A 16,522-nucleotide genomic window follows, 5' to 3' on the forward strand; every position below is an offset into this window, starting at 1 on the left:
AGGTGGAGTCACAGGTGGAGAGGAGGTGGTGCAGGTCACCATGATGAGACCATTGGTTCATCACAGTATGAAAGGAATCAGGATTTTCCTGGATCGAGGATAATCATCAAACCTCTGCTGGTAGTCTCTGCGGGACAGACAGACAGACAGACAGACAGACAGACAGACAGTTAGACAACAGACAGACAGACAGGACGTCCTGGTGTGAAGCCGAGCGGAGTGAAAACATGAAGTTAAATATTTGATGTTGTACGTGAAGGATTGTTCAGCTCCTGGTCTGGTACCTGTGGTGGAGGAAGAGAGAGACAGACAGACAGACAGACAGGTACCTGTGGTGGTGGAGGAGACACACAGACAGGTACCTGTGGTGGTGGAAGGCTCTGGGCCCGATGGAGCAGACGGTGAAGAAGGCGAAGGCGAAGGTCGGTAACGACCACGAGGCTATGGCGTATCCGCTCCACTCCACGATCTCACCAAAGAAGTTCGCCCCGGACACGAAGTGGAACATCCCCCCTGAGGAGAACCATGTGAGTACCACAGTGAGTTGTGGATCAGGATCTGGTGGGATCAGGATGTAACGTGGATCAGGATCTGGTGTCGATCAGTATCTGGTGTGGATAAGGATGTGACGTGGACCAGGATCTGGTGTGGATCAGTATCTGGTGGGATCAGGATGTAACGTGGATCAGTATCTGGTGGGATCAGGATGTAATGTGGATCAGTATCTGGTGGGATCAGGATGTAACGTGGATCAGGATCTGGTGGGATCAGGATGTAATGTGGATCAGGATCTGGTGGGATCAGGATGTAATGTGGATCAGTATCTGGTGGGATCAGGATGTAATGTGGATCAGGATCTTATGGGATCAGGATGTAATGTGGACCAGTATCTAGTGGGATCAGGATGTAATGTGGATCAGGATCTTATGGGATCAGGATGTAATGTGGATCAGGATCTGGTGGGATCAGGATGTAATGTGGACCAGTATCTAGTGGGATCAGGATGTAATGTGGACCAGGATCTGGTGGGATCAGGATGTAATGTGGACCAGTATCTGGTGGGATCAGGATGTTATGTCGATCAGGATCTGGTGTGGATCAGGATGTAATGTGGAACAGTATCTGGTGGGATCATGATGAAATGTGGAACAGTATCTGGTGTGGATCAGGATGTAATGTGGATCAGGATCTGGTGTGGATCAGGATGTGACCTGGACCAGTATCTGGAGGGATCAGAATGTAATGCGGATCAGGATCTGGTGGGATCAGGATGTGACGTGGACCAGTATCTGGAGGGATCAGGATGTAATGCGGATCAGGATCTGGTGGGATCAGGACGTAATGTGGATCAGTATCTGGTGGGATCAGGATGTAACGTGGATCAGGATCTGGTGTGGATCAGGATGTGACGTGGACCAGGATCTGGTGGGATCAGGATGTAACGTGGATCAGGATCTGGTGTGGATCAGGATGTGACGTGGACCAGGATCTGGTGGGATCAGGATGTAATGTGGATCAGTATCTGGTGGGATCAGGATGTAACGTGGATCAGGATCTGGTGGGATCAGGATGTGACGTGAACCAGGATGTGGTGGGATCATGATGTAATGTGGACCAGGATCTGGTGGGATCAGGATGTAATGTGGATCTGTATCTGGTGTGGATCAGGATGTGACGTGGACCAGGATCTGGTGGGATCAGGATGTAATGTGGATCAGTATCTGGTGGGATCAGGATGTGACGTGGATCAGGATCTGGTGGGATCAGGATGTGACGTGAACCAGGATATGGTGGGATCATGATGTAATGTGGATCAGTATCTGGTGGGATCAGGATGTAACATGGATCAGTATCTGGTGTGGATCAGGATGTGACGTGGACCAGGATCCTTCCTGGACCTGGTCTTCGTACCGTGGGGGATCCGGTAGACGACCTCTCCAGGTTCCCTCAGGCGACGCAGGATGAGGTCACTGTGGATGTTGATGCTCAAACCAACGACAAACAGAAGTGAACCTGAACAGAACACAAACAGAGTGTAACACGTTGTCATGGGGACCTGTTGACCTGGTGGGTGTGGCTGTGACTCACCTGCGGCCATACGAGCGCGGCTCAGCCAGGTGTGGTCGAAGCGGGCGCAGTGCAGCAGGTGGTGTCCCTGCAGGAAGCCGTTGAGGGAGCAGAAAATGGCGGCGTAGAGGACGGTTGTCAGGGGGACGGGTCGACCCCTGGTCCGGAGGGCGTAGATGAAACTCCTGAAACAGATTGAGGTCCGTCCAGTTAGTGAGTCCGCTGGGCTGAACCAGGACTGAGAGGCCAGTGTAGCCTCTGCTCAAGGAGATAGGAAAGGAAGCATTGAAGCACCTTTCCTAAATTTGACAATTGGACCTCAGCCCAGTGTGTGCTGAATGAAAACAGAGTCAAACAGATTCACTTAACAGAAGCCAAACATAGACTGAGTCTTTTAAAGGAAAAACAAACAATCCAACTCGCCCTGGGGCCTGTTCTTCGAAGAGAGTTGAACATATCCGGGATAAGTTATTACAAGTGACATGTTCAGAACCATGAATAAAGTTTTAAATATGATATGAAAAAGAAACGCTGATACACGCAGGTCGATTTGGTTTAAGCGACATGTAAAAGTGACATTCCACAAAGTGAAATGAAAATATAATATAATCAAACAACTAAAATTAAAAAAGACTTACACCTGTGAAGAGGATCTGACCCGGACTCCTATAATTCTGGATGTTATCTTACATTGAACACGTGAAGCCTTTTCAATCTTCTATTGGGAAACGCTTCATGTCTCATCACGTCCAGAATTATTGTATTCCGGGTCAGGTCCTCTTCACAGGTGTAAGTGTTTATGATGAAGCATATCTCAGAGAAATGTGGTGATAACTGATTATTGATTGCTGCTGTAGCACATTCAGTGACGTCAAGTCTTCACGATAAACGTTGAAGTGACGTCACTGTGTCTGCTGCTGAAGCAGAGAAGACGTTCATGTGTGATGAAGTCAATCGGATCTATGATCATGCGGAATATTGTTCTAATAAACGATAGTAGTAGGTTTAGTTACTATTTATCGCCACAGTCTCCTCGTGTTGTTCCGAGCTGCAGTGATAGAAAAATAAACTAAATGAATCTGTCGGGAATCAAATCATCTTTATTGAATTCAAATTAAGCTCTAGTATTAATGTGTCTATGTATTTAGTGTGATAATCTTTCCCTCTGTTTATTAGAAGTTCAGGCGGACACATGTCTGGAACAGCAACATGATTCCACCCATTCATAAATATCTGTTCACGTTACTCTGAACTCCTCTGATCCTGACGGGAGGCTGTGAACCATGACGCTGGTTTCCACTGATCTGATTGGTCAGTAGTTGGGCTGCTGACAGGCTTTGATCTCATATCTGGAACATCACCTGCTCCGCAGCAGGTTAGCCATTCAGCATGAGTAACCATGGTGATTCATGCCGATAAGAAGAGAACCGGCTTCGTATGAGAACACCAGAGTTAAAGCTTAAGTTATCTCGATAACCGCAAATCCTGCTTCGTAGTCCAGACCCCTGGTGGGTCCAGTGATGGATCCCGAGGTCGTGACCCGACGACCCTGAGCAGAGTCCCGTGCTTCAGATTCTTCATGTCATTACATCTGTGATGAGTCATCTCTTTGTCTCCTGATACATTTCACAAGGTTCACATTGTTGTTCAGACGAAGCAGTTTTCTTCTGCCAAACAGCAACAACGGACCAACTCACAACCGGCCCTGATTGGCTGTTTGGACCGGAGCAGCCGGGGCGGCACGGAAATAAAGTGTGTCAAAGAATAAAGTGCTCATCCTGAGTCAGACAGTGTGTGTGCTTTGTGCGGAGGGAACTCACCGAGGTCACGACACACATATATATATCTATCTCTACATATATAAGTCCCGTCATGGGCCCTTGTAAGCCTCTGGGCCCCGGTGCACGGCCCCTCCTGCACCGTCGATACTTATGCCGATCAACAATCTGACCTCGGGCGCCAACATTCCCAGGCGGCGCTGGACACTGGTTCAGTTGTGACTGTCCATCGATCAGACTCTTCACAGAACAAGTCACACTGTCAGAGGACACTCAGGGTTACGTGTCTTGCTCGAGGACAAAACGGCACGCGGACTGGGAATCAAACCGCCGACCTACGGGCTGGTGGACAACCGACTCTACCTCCTGAGCCACAGTTGCCCACTTCACTGATTCACGTACTTGTTGATCACAGTTTGTTATGAGAGATGAATTATTACATTCTATACAAATACTCAATAAAGTACAAGTATGTTAAAGTTGAAGTTGTACTTGACTCGATTCTCTGGAATGACTAACACTGGCGCTAATCACGTGACCTCTGACCTGTGGAAGTAGTGCAGCATGAAGGTGCAGAGCAGCAGCGTCCGCCCGGTCCCGCCGGCCCCGCCGGCCCCCCCGGCCCCCCCGGCCCCGCCGGTCAGCAGCAGCAGCAGCAGCGGCAGCAGGAAGGCCGGGACCTCCTGCAGGAACCAGCCCAGCCGGGCCGGACAGCAGCGACCCTCCGCGGACACGTAGCGGCCGTAGGCCGTGCGCCTCCGGGTCTGTGCCCACAGGAAGAGCGCGCCCCCGGTGATCAGAGCCCCGCTCAGGAAGAACACGACGGGATCCAGACACTCCATCATCCCGCTGTGCTGCTCCGCTCCGCCGGGGGGAGGGGCGTGAGCCCGGGGGCGGAGTCAGGTACAATCTTCAACATGAGGAATTATATAAAGTGAAGAAGTTATAACTGGTCAGCTGATCCTCGACCTGTCATGACACCAGTATAGAAGATATAATCAACATCCTGGACATAATAAAAGAGTTATGACGCCCCGTCCGACAGACAGACAGACAGACAGACAGAGAGAGACAGAGAGAGACAGACAGACAGAGAGAGACAGAGAGACACAGACAGACAGAGAGACAGACAGACAGACAGAGAGACAGACAGACAGACAGACAGACAGACAGACAGACAGAGAGAGACAGAGAGAGACAGAGAGAGACAGACAGACAGACAGACAGACAGACAGACCTGTCTCACAACAACACTCTCCAAACACAATTCAAGTTCAACTGTGACTTCAGATCGACGACGTCTCACAACTCAAGAAACTCATGAGAGAAGGAGACAGAGCAAATGTTGCTGCGCTATGTTTTAACATGCCACAACCTGAGGGACAGGGAATCACACACACACTGTTTATATAATGTGTATATAATGAATATAATCAATCTTAATGTTGTGTCACTGTTTGTTGTGTTCCGTCCGAATCTTTGTACAATTGTATGTTTATGCTTTGTCAACATAGTTGTTTAAAACTTTCATGCCAATAAAGATCTTTGAATTGAAAAATTGTATTGAGAGAGAGAAAGACAGACAGACAGAGAGACAGAGAGAGACGGACAGGTTACTGTCTTACCATGGTGAGTTCAGGAGTAGCTTTGTGACGTCGGTGGAAACTTCCCAGTGAACCGGTTCGACGAGTACGTGGAGGAGGAGCCCACGAGAGGGTTGGATGCAGCATGTGACCAGAATTTATAATTATTTTAAATTTTTTGGGGTCTAAAACAATTAATTGATTAAAAAAATAAGTAGATAATATTGAAAATTTAAAGAGAAAGAAGAAAAAGAAGATACACACACACACACATGGATTCAAGCAAAAAAGTAAATAAATAAATAAATAAATAAAATAGAACAGAATAAGCCAACATAACTGGGCATAGACTAATGGTGTGTGTATGTGTGTCTGGAGGTGGCTGGCAGTTGTGGTATTAAGATCACAGTAAGAAAATAAATAAATAATGTAAAATAAAACATTGTATAGGAAGAATGATGCCTGTACGGGGTGTGTGGAGTGTAGATGGGATGGGTAAATTGACCGTAAGTGTAGCTATGGGTTACTGTTGGAGGTTACGGTGGTTTGTTTTTGAAGGATTATGGAGAGGGGTGTCCGGTGGCCCATTGTAATTCGTGGATTAGCTGTGTCATTGCTGGGTTGTGAATGGCTCTATGGATGTATTTTTCTGTGAGGATGAGGTTTCTTTCTTGTATTGTTTTGAGTCCAGACATTCTGTGGATGTAGTCGGTGCTGATGTACTGTGGGAGTCTGGGTGCCATGTGTGTTGCCTTGTTCTGGATGATTTGTAGTCTGTTGAATTGGTGTTGTGAGGCTGTGGTCCAGGCTAAATATGGATCTGATGTACGTTTGATAAACCTTGAGGGTGATTTCCAGTGATGCTCCGTGTTTGTGTCCGCTGAGTGCTTTGAGAGGGTTGAGTCTGTGGTTTCCTTGTCTTTCCAGGTTATTGATGTGGGTGGTCCAGGTCATGTTTCTTTGAAATGTCACTCCTAGAAACGTTGCCTCTGGCCAGGGTGAGGGGAGAGTTGGTTTGAGGTGGTTGAGTCTGGTGAATAGGATGAGCTGAGCTTTGGTGGGGTTTAGTTAGGTTCTCCACATGTTTGACCAGATTTATATTGCAGTGATGCATGTTTGGAGTTTTTTGCAGGGGTGGGGGGTGTTTCCATCGGGGTGCCGAGCATCAGGGTTGTGCTCATAAGTTCGATAGTGTTTTGGAGTTGTGGAATGAAGTGGGCAAGTGGAGTTGATTTTATATTTTTATTGAGTTCTGTGAAGAGCTGTTGAATTTTATTCAGGAGTGTTGCTAGGACCTGTGTTCTGCAGAGCAGTGGGGGGGGGGGGGGGGGTGCTGCTTTAGTGCTGGTGGTTGGGATGGTGAGGGGGGGCTGGTGTGTCCTTTAGTGCTTTGGTCCCGTGTGGTTCGTGACTGTTCTCTGGTGGTGCGGTGGCTCCCTCTGGTGGCTACTGGGCTGTAGTGAATCCTTCTCTGATGAAGTTGTCCACTGAGGGGTTCGGTCTGGATGGTTGGCTGTTCGAGGCGGGGTAGTGACTGAAGAGGTGTCCTGAACCAGAAATTCATAGTATTAATATTTGATAAAATATTTAATATGATTATTTAAAACTATTTTCAACTTGATTGTTTATGAGATTTCTTCTTCTTGTTACTAGTGTTATTGTTATGAGCGCAGCGGCGTCTCCCTCTTCCTCCTCCTCCTCTTCCTCCCCCTCCTCCTCCTCCCCCTCCTCCCCCTCTTCTTCCTCCTCTTCTTCCTCCTCCTCCTCTTCCTCCCCCTCGTCCTCCTCCCCCTCCTCCTCCTCCTCCTCCCCCTCTTCTTCCTCCTCCTCCTCTTCTTCCTCCTCCTCTTCCTCCTCTTCTTCCTCCTCTTCTTCTTCCTCCCCTTCTTCCTCCTCCTCCTCCAATTCCTCCTCCTCTTCCTCCTCCTCCTCCTCCTCCTCTTCTTCCTCCTCCTCTTCCTCCTCCTCCTCCCCCTCTTCTTCCTCCTCCTCCTCCTCTTCTTCTTCCTCCTCCTCCTCCCCCTCTTCTTCCTCCTCATCCTCTTCCTCCTCCTCCTCCCCCTCTTCTTCCTCCTCTTCTTCTTCCTCCCCTTCTTCCTCCTCTTCTTCCTCTTCCTCCTCCCCTCTTCTTCCTCCCCCTCCTCCTCCCCCTTTTCTTCCTCCTCCTCCTCCTCCTCCTCCTCCTCTTCCTCCTCCTCCTCCCCCTCTTCTTCCTCCTCCTCTTCCTCCTCCCCTCTTCTTCCCCCCCCTCCTCCTCATCCTCACGTGTTTCTATTCCCAGAGACGCCACCTCCATTTTACCACCGACACCCGGCGGAGGAGCAGCGGGGTGCAGCGGACTAAGCAGCCGGTTGAGGGACACGCTCCTGCGGCGGGACTCTCTCTCTGACCCGGCGGTGCTGCTCGCTCCTCGGACCCGGACCGGCCTCGTGTCTCGGATGGCGGCGCTGCGGCGGACGGAGGTTCTTTCTGCGGTGACGTGTGTTCGTTGAGCGGCGGATCGGATCAGGTACCAGCTGCTGCTTCTTCTTCTAATCGCGTCTCTGGTTTATCATGAGCGGCTTTGTGCGATCTCGTCAGCGGGTTGATGAGCCGCAGCCAGGCCGCTGCTGCAGCCTCGACCGGCGGCCTGGCTGCGGCTCATCAACCCGCTCCACCCGACAGCTCCACCCGGGGTCGTTGGAGGGGAGTCTGGTTATATAATGTGTGCGCAGAGGACACACCGGGCCGTCAGTCCGTCCGTCTGCAGCCTGGTTCACCTCGGCCCGACTGGAGCCTCTGAACCAGCATCACCTTAGACTCCGTCCTGTCTCCTCCGTCCTGTAGTGGTCTGTAGGGGTCTGTAGGGGTCTGTAAGGTTATGTTGTGGTCTGAAGTGGTCTGTAGTGGTCTGAAAGGTCTGTTGGGGTCTGGAAGGTGTGTAAGGGTCTGTAGTGGTCTGGAAGGTGTGTAAGGTCTGTAAGGGTCTGTAGTGGTCTGGAAGGTCTGTAGGGGTCTGGAAGGTCTGTAGGGGTCTGTAAGGTCGTTAGTGGTCTGTAAGGTCTGTAGGGGTCTGTAAGGTCTGTAGGGGTCTGTAAGGTCTTTAGTGGTCTGGAAGGTCTGTAGGGATCTGTAAGGTATTTAGTGGTCTGGAAGGTCTGTAGTGGTCTGTAGGGGTCTGGAAGATCTGTATTGGTATGAAAGGGTCTGGAAGGTCTGTAGTGGTCTTGAAGGGTCTGGAAGGTCTGTAGTGGTCTGTAGGGGTCTGGAAGATCTGTATTGGTATGGAGGGGCTGGAAGGTCTGTAGTGGTCTTGAAGGGTCTGGAAGGTCTGTAGTGGTATGTAAGGTCTGTAGGGGTCTGTATGGTCTGTAGGGGTCTGTAAGGTTCTGTAGGGGTCTGTAGAAGTCTGTAGTGGTCTGAAAGGAGTGTAAGGTCTGTAGGGGTCTGTTAGGTTCTGTAGTGGTCTGTAGAAGTCTGTAGTGGTCTGGAAGGTGTGTAAGGGTCTGTATGGATCTATAAGGTCTGTAGGGTTGTGGTTTGTTGGGTTTTGGTCTTTATGGTTCTGGTCTGTAGGGGTCTGGTCTCACGTGGATCTTCTTCTGTCAATGAATAATTTTTCTGTTGAACATCGAAGGAATCGATCAGTCGATCAACAAGAAACCATCGTTAATAATCAATAAATCTGATAATTCTGTGAATAAAGCAGATCTGTTCAGGGTTCGGTCCGATGAATCATTGATACTTTAGATTGATCAGTAATAACAAGTGAGTCTGTCACTGACATAATCAATATCAGTTTGTTGATCGATATGAAAACAAATCAGACAAGATGCATTAATATTTGTATTTCACATTAAATATGTTTATTTTCTTTATTAAGTTTAATATATTTGTTTGTATTTGTGATTCATAATGAATGTAAAAATTAGAACTGGACCAATGTGACAGTGAAATATATCAGCTGATCATATCAACAAAGAAATGATCAATGATCTGAAATGTTGAACTCATATTTCATCTCATAGTTTGACGTGAACACGGAGTGGAGTAATAACTCATGATTATTGGAGCTGCGTGGATCAATTAAGCTATTCTGATCAACAAATTATTATTTCTCAGGCAATTATGAATATTCTAGTCACATGGACACATTCTGTTCTCTCACATGTTACAGACTCAATAACTGAGGCAATAATCAGTAATAATCAATTAATAGTAATATCTGTCTCAAATGTCTGTTCAGGGTTAGGATCTTTGATCAGAAAGTTACAGATTTAATGAATGTGTAATTCAGCAAATGTTAAATAAGGAGTCAGTGTTGTTGTTGTTGTTGTTGAAGCTGTGAAATCCCACACGTGAGTCGGACTGTGAAGTGACACTGCTGCCTTCACTGACCTCCAGGAAGAACAAACGTCTGAACTTTTGCTTTTGAGTTTAATTTGTCCAAATTTTTATGAAAGCACTTTAATGCAGCGTTTCATCAGAACAGCTGAAACCAAAGAAGATTTTTATTGATTATCAATCTGCTGATTAGTTTCTCGACCACGATGATGTCACAGTGATGTCATCGACGACGTGCAGGAGTTAAATTGAAACGGTCTCAACTTCAGAGACGTTGAGTCGTGTTCGTTCAGATATGAGCTGTCACACACACACACACACACACACACACACACACTCGCACACACTCGCCTGTTATCTGTGGCCGCACGCTGTTGTTTTTTTGTTTTCAGGATGATTCAGCAATTTTTCTCGTTCAGAAGCTTCAGCAGGTGACTTCCTGATGTGGGCGGAGCTGTTCAGAGACCATGTGGTCACAGACAGAGCCGTCTAATAAGAGTCACGACAACGGAAGTCCAAAATGTCGACTTCAGATAGTTCAGAGACAGAACTGTGATCTTTGGTAATTAGTCGTCAATAAATATATTGATTTACAATAAAGCAGTGACATGCCGATGTAGTTCCTCTATGTAGCTAGTTAATACGTTTTCTTAAATCATAAATGATCATAAATCATAATCCACTAACATGTTGATGAGATTCAGATGTGTTGATCATAAACAATCTGATTATGTAAACGTCTCAACACAGACGCTCCTTTGATCCATTCAGAGGCTCCGTGATCTGACTGGTCCATTGGAGTGAACAGAGTTGTCGCGACTCTCATTAGTCGGCTCTGGGCACAGACATGAAGACAATGACATCACACTGACGAGCAGGAAGTCACATGACACATGGGACAGGAAGTGAAGCCTGTACTCTGTGTACTGACCAGCAGAGGGCGACTCGACTTCTCACTTGACCTGAAGAGATTATGGTTCAAGTCTTCTTTGACACATGATGTTCATTTTTTACATTATGATCCATTTACAGACCATAAAGAGACCAAGCACCGTGTGTGTGATTGACAGCTGGTACCGTCCAGGTCGCAGGTGTAGGTGGACGAGCTCTCAGTCAGGCCACGGCCCAAATTGTGTGTCTAGTTTAAAAAAACATGGCTTCAAAACGTTACGATGTGTCGACCTGTGTGTGTGTGTGTGTGTGTGTGTGTGTGTGTGTGTGTGTGTGTGTGTGTGTGTGTGTGTGTGTGTGTGTGTGTGTGTGTGTGTGTGTGTGTGTGTGTGTGTGTGTGTGTGTGTGTGTGTGTGTGTGTGTGTGTGTGTGTGTGTGTGTGTGTGCGCGTGTGCGTGCGCGCTCTTGAGTCTGAAGGAGTCAGATGAGTCATGCTGCTGCTGCACCATGACAACAGTCAGATGAAACAGACATGAAGCCTATCAGCACCAGCGCCCCCACAGGCTCAGGAGAACATTACAGCTCCAACATCAATAAACTGCGTCCTGATGATTCTCTGATGTCATCATCATCTCTGATGACATCCACATAGAAATCAGAGTCTGCAGAATTCCATAGAGAATCTTGATGTTTTTAAAGTGTCTGTCATTGAACATGGCTGACATTGACTACAGCGACTTGTATCTGGTGTTTTCACATTCCTCTTCTGGAGGAGGAAATTTCACTTCTCTGCAATTTGAAATTCAAACGAATCCTGTTCAAGCTAGATTTGTTACGTCACCAATTCAGAAAACCAATCACTGTCGAATATGAAAATGTGAGGCAAAGAAACCGAAAAACTTCCAGTCAGCAGAGGCACCAGGCGTCAGGTGTGTCAGCAGACAGTTAGCGTTAGCATTAGCAGTTAGCATCATGACAGGATGGCATGTATGTCAGCAGACAGTTAGCATTAGTGGTTAGCATCATGAGAGGATGGCATGTATGTCAGCAGACAGTTAGCATTAGCAGTTAGCATCATGAGAGGATGGCAGGTGTCAGCAGACAGTTAGCTTTAGCAGTTAGCATCATGAGAGGAAGGAATGTGTCAGCAGACAGATAGCGTTAGCATTAGCAGTTATGTCAGCAGACAGTTAGTGTTAGCATTAGCAGTTAGCATCTATGAGAGGACGGCAGGTGTGTCAGCAGATAGTTAGCGTTAGCATTAGCAGTTTGTGATGTTATCTCTAACCATCTTGTTGATCACATTCTTCCACCGGTCAACTTAGAGAGAGCAGCTGTTGTGGGCGGGGGCTGTGTTATTTGCATATCATGAACATTATAGTCTCAGAATGCCTCAGTGAGAGAGAGAGTGGATGTTTAGGACACATTTCAGATGTAATGAGGATGATGATGTTGTCATCAGCCGGAGCTCTGTCACTTATGTTTTGTGACAAACATCCTCTGAGGTGTAAAAACTGGGTCAGGAGCTGCACAGTCAGCGTTGCCATGGCAACGGGATCATTAGGTCACAGTGGAGGGAGCCGCCTGATGCATGCTGGGAACTGTAGTACACACACACACACACACACACACACACACACACACACACACACACACACACCACAGTTGGTAGACGGGACATGGCAGAGGCCATGTTTGTGTTTGATCCGTGTTTCGCCTGCTGAGCAGGAAGTGGAGCCGGACGCTTGAGTCGTCAAACTGATCCTTTAATAAATAATGTTGTCTTTTTTTTATCTTCAAACCTCCCGAAGAAAAAAGTAAAACATCCTGCTCCTGATCTGAGATGTTTGTTCCAGATCCATAATCTCATTATAGATATATATTAATAAATGTATATTATTCTGGTCCAATAATATTTCAATAATCAGTAGGTTTAGGTTAAATGAACGGCTGTTGTGGTCACACGTTGGCGTTGTTAATAAAGTTCTGCTCCTCCCTCAGGTTCTCAGAGATGAGTCAGTGACCGCGCTCAGACCGTAACCATGGTGTTCAGTGGCGGCCAGGCGTGTGGCGGTCAGGACAACTGCTCTGCTAACAGTGGGTCCAAGGATTACTGTTACTCTGCTCGCATCCGCAGCACGGTGCTGCAGGGGCTCCCATTCGGAGGCGTGCCCACCGTGCTCGCCCTCGACTTCATGTGCTTCCTGGTGAGTCGCCGCCACTGCACACGCTCAGTGCTGCACACGCTCACTGCTGCACACGGACTGACTGTTCACACACAAATGAAAGCTGCAGTGCATTGTGGTAGCTGTTGGCAGTGATGTTCACTGACTGTTGGAAAAATCAATACTGCAGCATCACAGTTGGAGGAATATCCACATTGACCAACATGTGACCACCATGTGACCTGTTACCACAGCAACCACACTCGTCTAACAGGACGTCTTTGTCTCTCTTCTTCAGGTGCTGCTCTTTGTCTTTTCTATTCTGCGGAAAGTTGCGTGGGACTATGGTCGCCTGGCGCTGGTCACCGACGCAGACAGGTAAACACACTCTTCTTCTTCTTCTGTACGAACCGTCAGAGTTGTTGTTGTTATCGTCATCGTCTCGGTGACGTTTCTTTCTCACAGCAGCGGGGTTTTTTCTGTTTCTCATCCTGAAGACTGAAGAAGCGTTTCAACGACCAGGAGGAGCGGGAATAGTATGTTGCTGCTTCCTCCATGTTTGGTTTGTCCGCTAACATCTTTACTCCTCTTCCTCCTCCTCCTCCTCCTCTTCTGGTTTCATTTAACAGGGTTCTGCTCTCTGATTGGTGCACTAACAACTTCTTCTTCTTCTTCTTCATTTCAGTTTGTGTGTGTGTGTTATGTATGGGGTGTATGTGTTACTGTCATGTAAGATTAACAGTGAACAGTTTAATCAACAGGGCAGCTTCACTGTAGCACCAATCACCCCCCATACATCATGAGAAGTGTGTGTGTGATATTTAAATGGAAAAGAGCGTCTCTCTGCTGATGTGACGCTAATAGACGTGATGCTAAGAGACGTGACGCTAACAGGCTAACAGACGTGATGCTAACAGATGTGATGCTTACAGACGTTATGCTAACAGACGCGATGCTTACAGATGTGACGCTAACAGGCTGACAGACGTGATGCTAACAGACGTGACGCTTACAGGCTAACAGATGTTTTGCTAACAGACGTGTTGCTAACAGATGTGGCGCTAACAGGCGAACAGACACGATGCTAACAGACGTTTTGCTAACAGACGTGTTGCTAACAGATGTTTTGCTAACAGACGTGTTGCTAACAGACGTTTTGCTAACAGACGTGATGCTAACAGACGTGTTGCTAACAGACGTGATGCTAACACTGCTCCACACTTGTCTCCATGTGAATGTTGCTCCAGCCGAAGACGAGACAGAGATAACTATGAGCCAGTGAAAAGGTAACGTTTGTGTCTGAGGTTCAGTGTGTCGTGACCCTGTGACGTGCTACTTAGCTCGTTAGCTAACCTGACAGATTAGCCCTCGTTCACCACAGAACACAGTGAGTCTGATTATTTCAGTGTTTAACCCAGCCGGAGCAAAAACACCGGGACAGAACCGGGACAGAACCGGTCTGGACACATCTGTCCTGTTGAGAGGCAGCTTCCTGTTCTGTGGACAGCTGATTCTACTTCCTGTTAGCTCCACTCTGTGTTAAGTGTCCCGTGTTGGTGGACCAGGCTACATGCTAACGGTCAGCTGACTCCTCCCTCTCTGTCTCCACAGTGTTGCTTCGGCGATGCACTCGGAGACGCCCGACCGCTACGAGCGCCTGACGTCTGTCTCCAGCTCCGTCGACTTCGACCAGAGAGACAACGTAAAGACACCTTCATCCTCCTCTTCATCACTGCTCCTCCTCTTCATCTCTGCTCCTCTTCATCATCACTGCCCCTCGTCTTCGTCTGTGCTCCTCCTCTTCATCACTGCTCTTCCTCTTCATCTGTGCTCCTCCTCTTCATCACTGCTCCTCCTCTTCATCTCTGCTCCTCTTCATCATCACTGCCCCTCGTCTTCATCACTGCGCCTCTTCATAACTGCTCCTCCTCTTCATCTGTGCTCCTCCTCTTCATCACTGCTCCTCCTCTTCATCTCTGCTCCTATTCATCATCACTGCCCCTCGACCTCATCACTGCTCCTCTTCATCTCTGCTCCTCCTCTTCATCACTGCTCCTCTTCATCTCTGCTCCTATTCATCATCACTGCCCCTCGACCTCATCACTGCTCCTCTTCATCTCTGCTCCTCCTCTTCATCACTGCTCCTCTTCATCTCTCCTCCTCCTCTTTATCTCTGCTCCTCCTCTTTATCCTCCATTGATGCGTCACTTGGTGTGTGTGTGTGTGTGTGTGTGTGTGTGTGTGTGTGTGTGTGTGTGTGTGTGTGTGTGTGTGTGTGTGTGTGTGTGTGTGTGTGTGTGTGTGTGTGTGTGTGTGTGTGTGTGTGTGTGTGTGTGTGTGTGTGTGTGTGTGTGTGTGTGTGTGTGTGCGCGCGCGCGCGCGTGGGATCAGTGAGAGTCTGTTGCCTTTAATCTGTTGATGATAATCCAGTTTAGGGGTGAGCAGGTCAGAGGTCCACCTGAGCCCCGCCCACACACCTGATTGCACCTGCAGCAGAATCTTCATGTTATACACAGAAAATCATTTTTTTTATATATATATATATATATATATAGAGTGCTGCACGGTGGTGTAGTGGTTAGGACTTTCGCCTCACAGCAAGAAGGTTCTGGGTTCCAATCCCGGTTCAACCAGGGCCTTTCTGTGTGGAGTTTGCATGTTCTCCCCGTGAATGCGTGGGTTCTCTCCCACAGTCCAAAGACATGCAGAATGGGGTCAGGTTCATTGGAGACTCTGAATTGACCGTAGGTGTGAATGTGAGAGTGAATGGTTGTTTGTCTCTGTATGTGGCCCTGTGATAGACTGGCGAAGGCTGAATGAATATATATATATACATATATGTATCTAAATATTGATTCAGACATCTGTGGTTTGCGTTTGACCTGCAGGGCTTCTGCTCGTGGCTGACGGCCATCTTCAGAATAAAGTGAGTGTCCATGAGTTAAAGGTCGTTTCATCATCTCACTCTGACCGACGCCCCCTGGTGGCAGGAGGTGACATGTTGTGTGTGAATCTTCATGTTGTTGACTGAGCCGTCCTCGTCCTGCAGGGATGAAGAGATCAGGGAGAAGTGTGGCGAAGATGCCGTCCACTACCTTTCCTTCCAGCGTCACATCATCGGCCTGCTGGTCATAGTGGGCGTCCTCTCCGTCGGCATTGTGCTGCCCGTCAACTTCTCCGGAGACCTGCTGGGTAAGAACACTGCCGACATCAGGCTCCACCCCTCACGTCTGCCGATGCCCGCGGATTCACTGTGTTTCTCGCCTTGTGTCTCGTTGGTTTTAGTCAGAATTATCAGTAAAGATGCGTTCCTCAGCCGAGGCGTCCCCGGACCTCCGTCTAAAGAAGGTACAGCAGCTGTCTGATGGTAGAAGGTGGTGTTAGCTCCACTGTGTCCTCACTGTGTTTCAGTAGGGTAGAGATTCAGAACGTACGACCACAAACACTCAAAGACCAGAGGACGTCTTCTGGTGTGACTATGTGGACGGGGCCTCGATGCCACGCATCCACTCCACCATCACTACTGCTACAACTGACATCATCAGCACAAGATGGCGGCCTCCTGAACCTGAGATATTTTAGTTTCATTTTAGTACAACGAGAGGAAGAAGATAGGTGTCATCATATTAACTGTATATCACCGACCCTCTTTATAAACAGTCGCTGATCGTCTTTACATACAGACTCTGATCGTCTTCATATACAGACTCTTATC

At 47.9% G+C, this 16,522-nt stretch overlaps 2 protein-coding genes and 1 long non-coding RNA gene across 14 annotated transcripts in view; 1 reads left to right on the top strand and 2 right to left on the bottom strand.

Moving 5' to 3' along the window:
• On the bottom strand, nucleotides 1-8,744 carry srd5a2a (steroid-5-alpha-reductase, alpha polypeptide 2a). Of its 6 annotated transcripts, none has more exons than XM_035636559.2 (7): nucleotides 7,694-8,744; nucleotides 5,471-6,975; nucleotides 4,392-4,755; nucleotides 2,089-2,252; nucleotides 1,912-2,013; nucleotides 330-558; nucleotides 1-127 (listed from the first exon to the last, which is right to left on the bottom strand). In XM_035636559.2, the coding sequence occupies exons 3-7, from the start codon at nucleotides 4,688-4,690 to the stop codon at nucleotides 61-63; spliced, it is 861 nt and encodes a 286-aa protein (XP_035492452.1). In that variant the 5' UTR covers nucleotides 4,691-4,755; nucleotides 5,471-6,975; nucleotides 7,694-8,744; the 3' UTR covers nucleotides 1-60. The 6 variants fall into 6 exon arrangements, with proteins under 6 accessions (XP_035492452.1, XP_035492453.1, XP_035492451.1 ...); XM_035636560.2 differs by lacking the exon at nucleotides 7,694-8,744 and having other exon boundaries at nucleotides 5,471-5,510; nucleotides 6,269-7,134; XM_035636558.2 differs by lacking the exon at nucleotides 7,694-8,744 and having other exon boundaries at nucleotides 5,471-7,134.
• Nucleotides 7,670-16,522, top strand: part of LOC118312171 (CSC1-like protein 2) — a 23,057-nt gene continuing 14,204 nt past the window's right edge. For 2 of the 7 annotated variants that reach the window (XM_035636548.2, XM_035636550.2), the window contains exons 1-8: nucleotides 7,670-7,937; nucleotides 12,644-12,849; nucleotides 13,106-13,185; nucleotides 13,305-13,343; nucleotides 14,419-14,509; nucleotides 15,696-15,733; nucleotides 15,857-15,999; nucleotides 16,093-16,155. In XM_035636548.2, the coding sequence (XP_035492441.1) occupies nucleotides 12,685-12,849; nucleotides 13,106-13,185; nucleotides 13,305-13,343; nucleotides 14,419-14,509; nucleotides 15,696-15,733; nucleotides 15,857-15,999; nucleotides 16,093-16,155 (619 nt within the window). In that variant the 5' untranslated portion in view covers nucleotides 7,670-7,937; nucleotides 12,644-12,684. Of the gene's footprint in view, nucleotides 7,938-10,105; nucleotides 10,728-12,643; nucleotides 12,850-13,105; nucleotides 13,186-13,272; nucleotides 13,370-14,418; nucleotides 14,510-15,695; nucleotides 15,734-15,856; nucleotides 16,000-16,092; nucleotides 16,156-16,522 lie in introns of those variants that run through there. The other 5 variants (XM_035636549.2, XM_035636552.2, XM_035636551.2 and 2 more) reach the window with 5 other exon arrangements.
• LOC124850477 overlaps nucleotides 8,978-16,522 on the bottom strand; it is a 10,121-nt gene continuing 2,576 nt past the window's right edge. Inside the window, exon 2 of the long non-coding RNA XR_007031330.1 lies at nucleotides 8,978-9,028. This is a non-coding gene — a long non-coding RNA (uncharacterized LOC124850477). The remainder of the gene's footprint in view (nucleotides 9,029-16,522) is intronic.

This window comes from Scophthalmus maximus, chromosome 8 (assembly GCF_022379125.1).
Source record: "Scophthalmus maximus strain ysfricsl-2021 chromosome 8, ASM2237912v1, whole genome shotgun sequence".
NCBI classification, from domain to species: Eukaryota; Metazoa; Chordata; class Actinopteri; order Pleuronectiformes; family Scophthalmidae; genus Scophthalmus; species Scophthalmus maximus.

Excerpts from the sequence above, each read along its gene's own strand:
- srd5a2a (XM_035636559.2), bottom strand. The coding sequence starts at position 4,690 with ATGATGGAGTGTCTGGATCCCGTCGTGTTCTTCCTGAGCGGGGCTCTG. Across the intron at positions 559-1,911 it reads CGTCTACCGGATCCCCCACG|ATCCTGATCCACAACTCACT; the intron begins GTACGAAGACCA and ends TGATCCCACCAG. Across the intron at positions 128-329 it reads TGTCTCCTCCACCACCACAG|AGACTACCAGCAGAGGTTTG; the intron begins GTACCTGTCTGT and ends TCTGTCCCGCAG.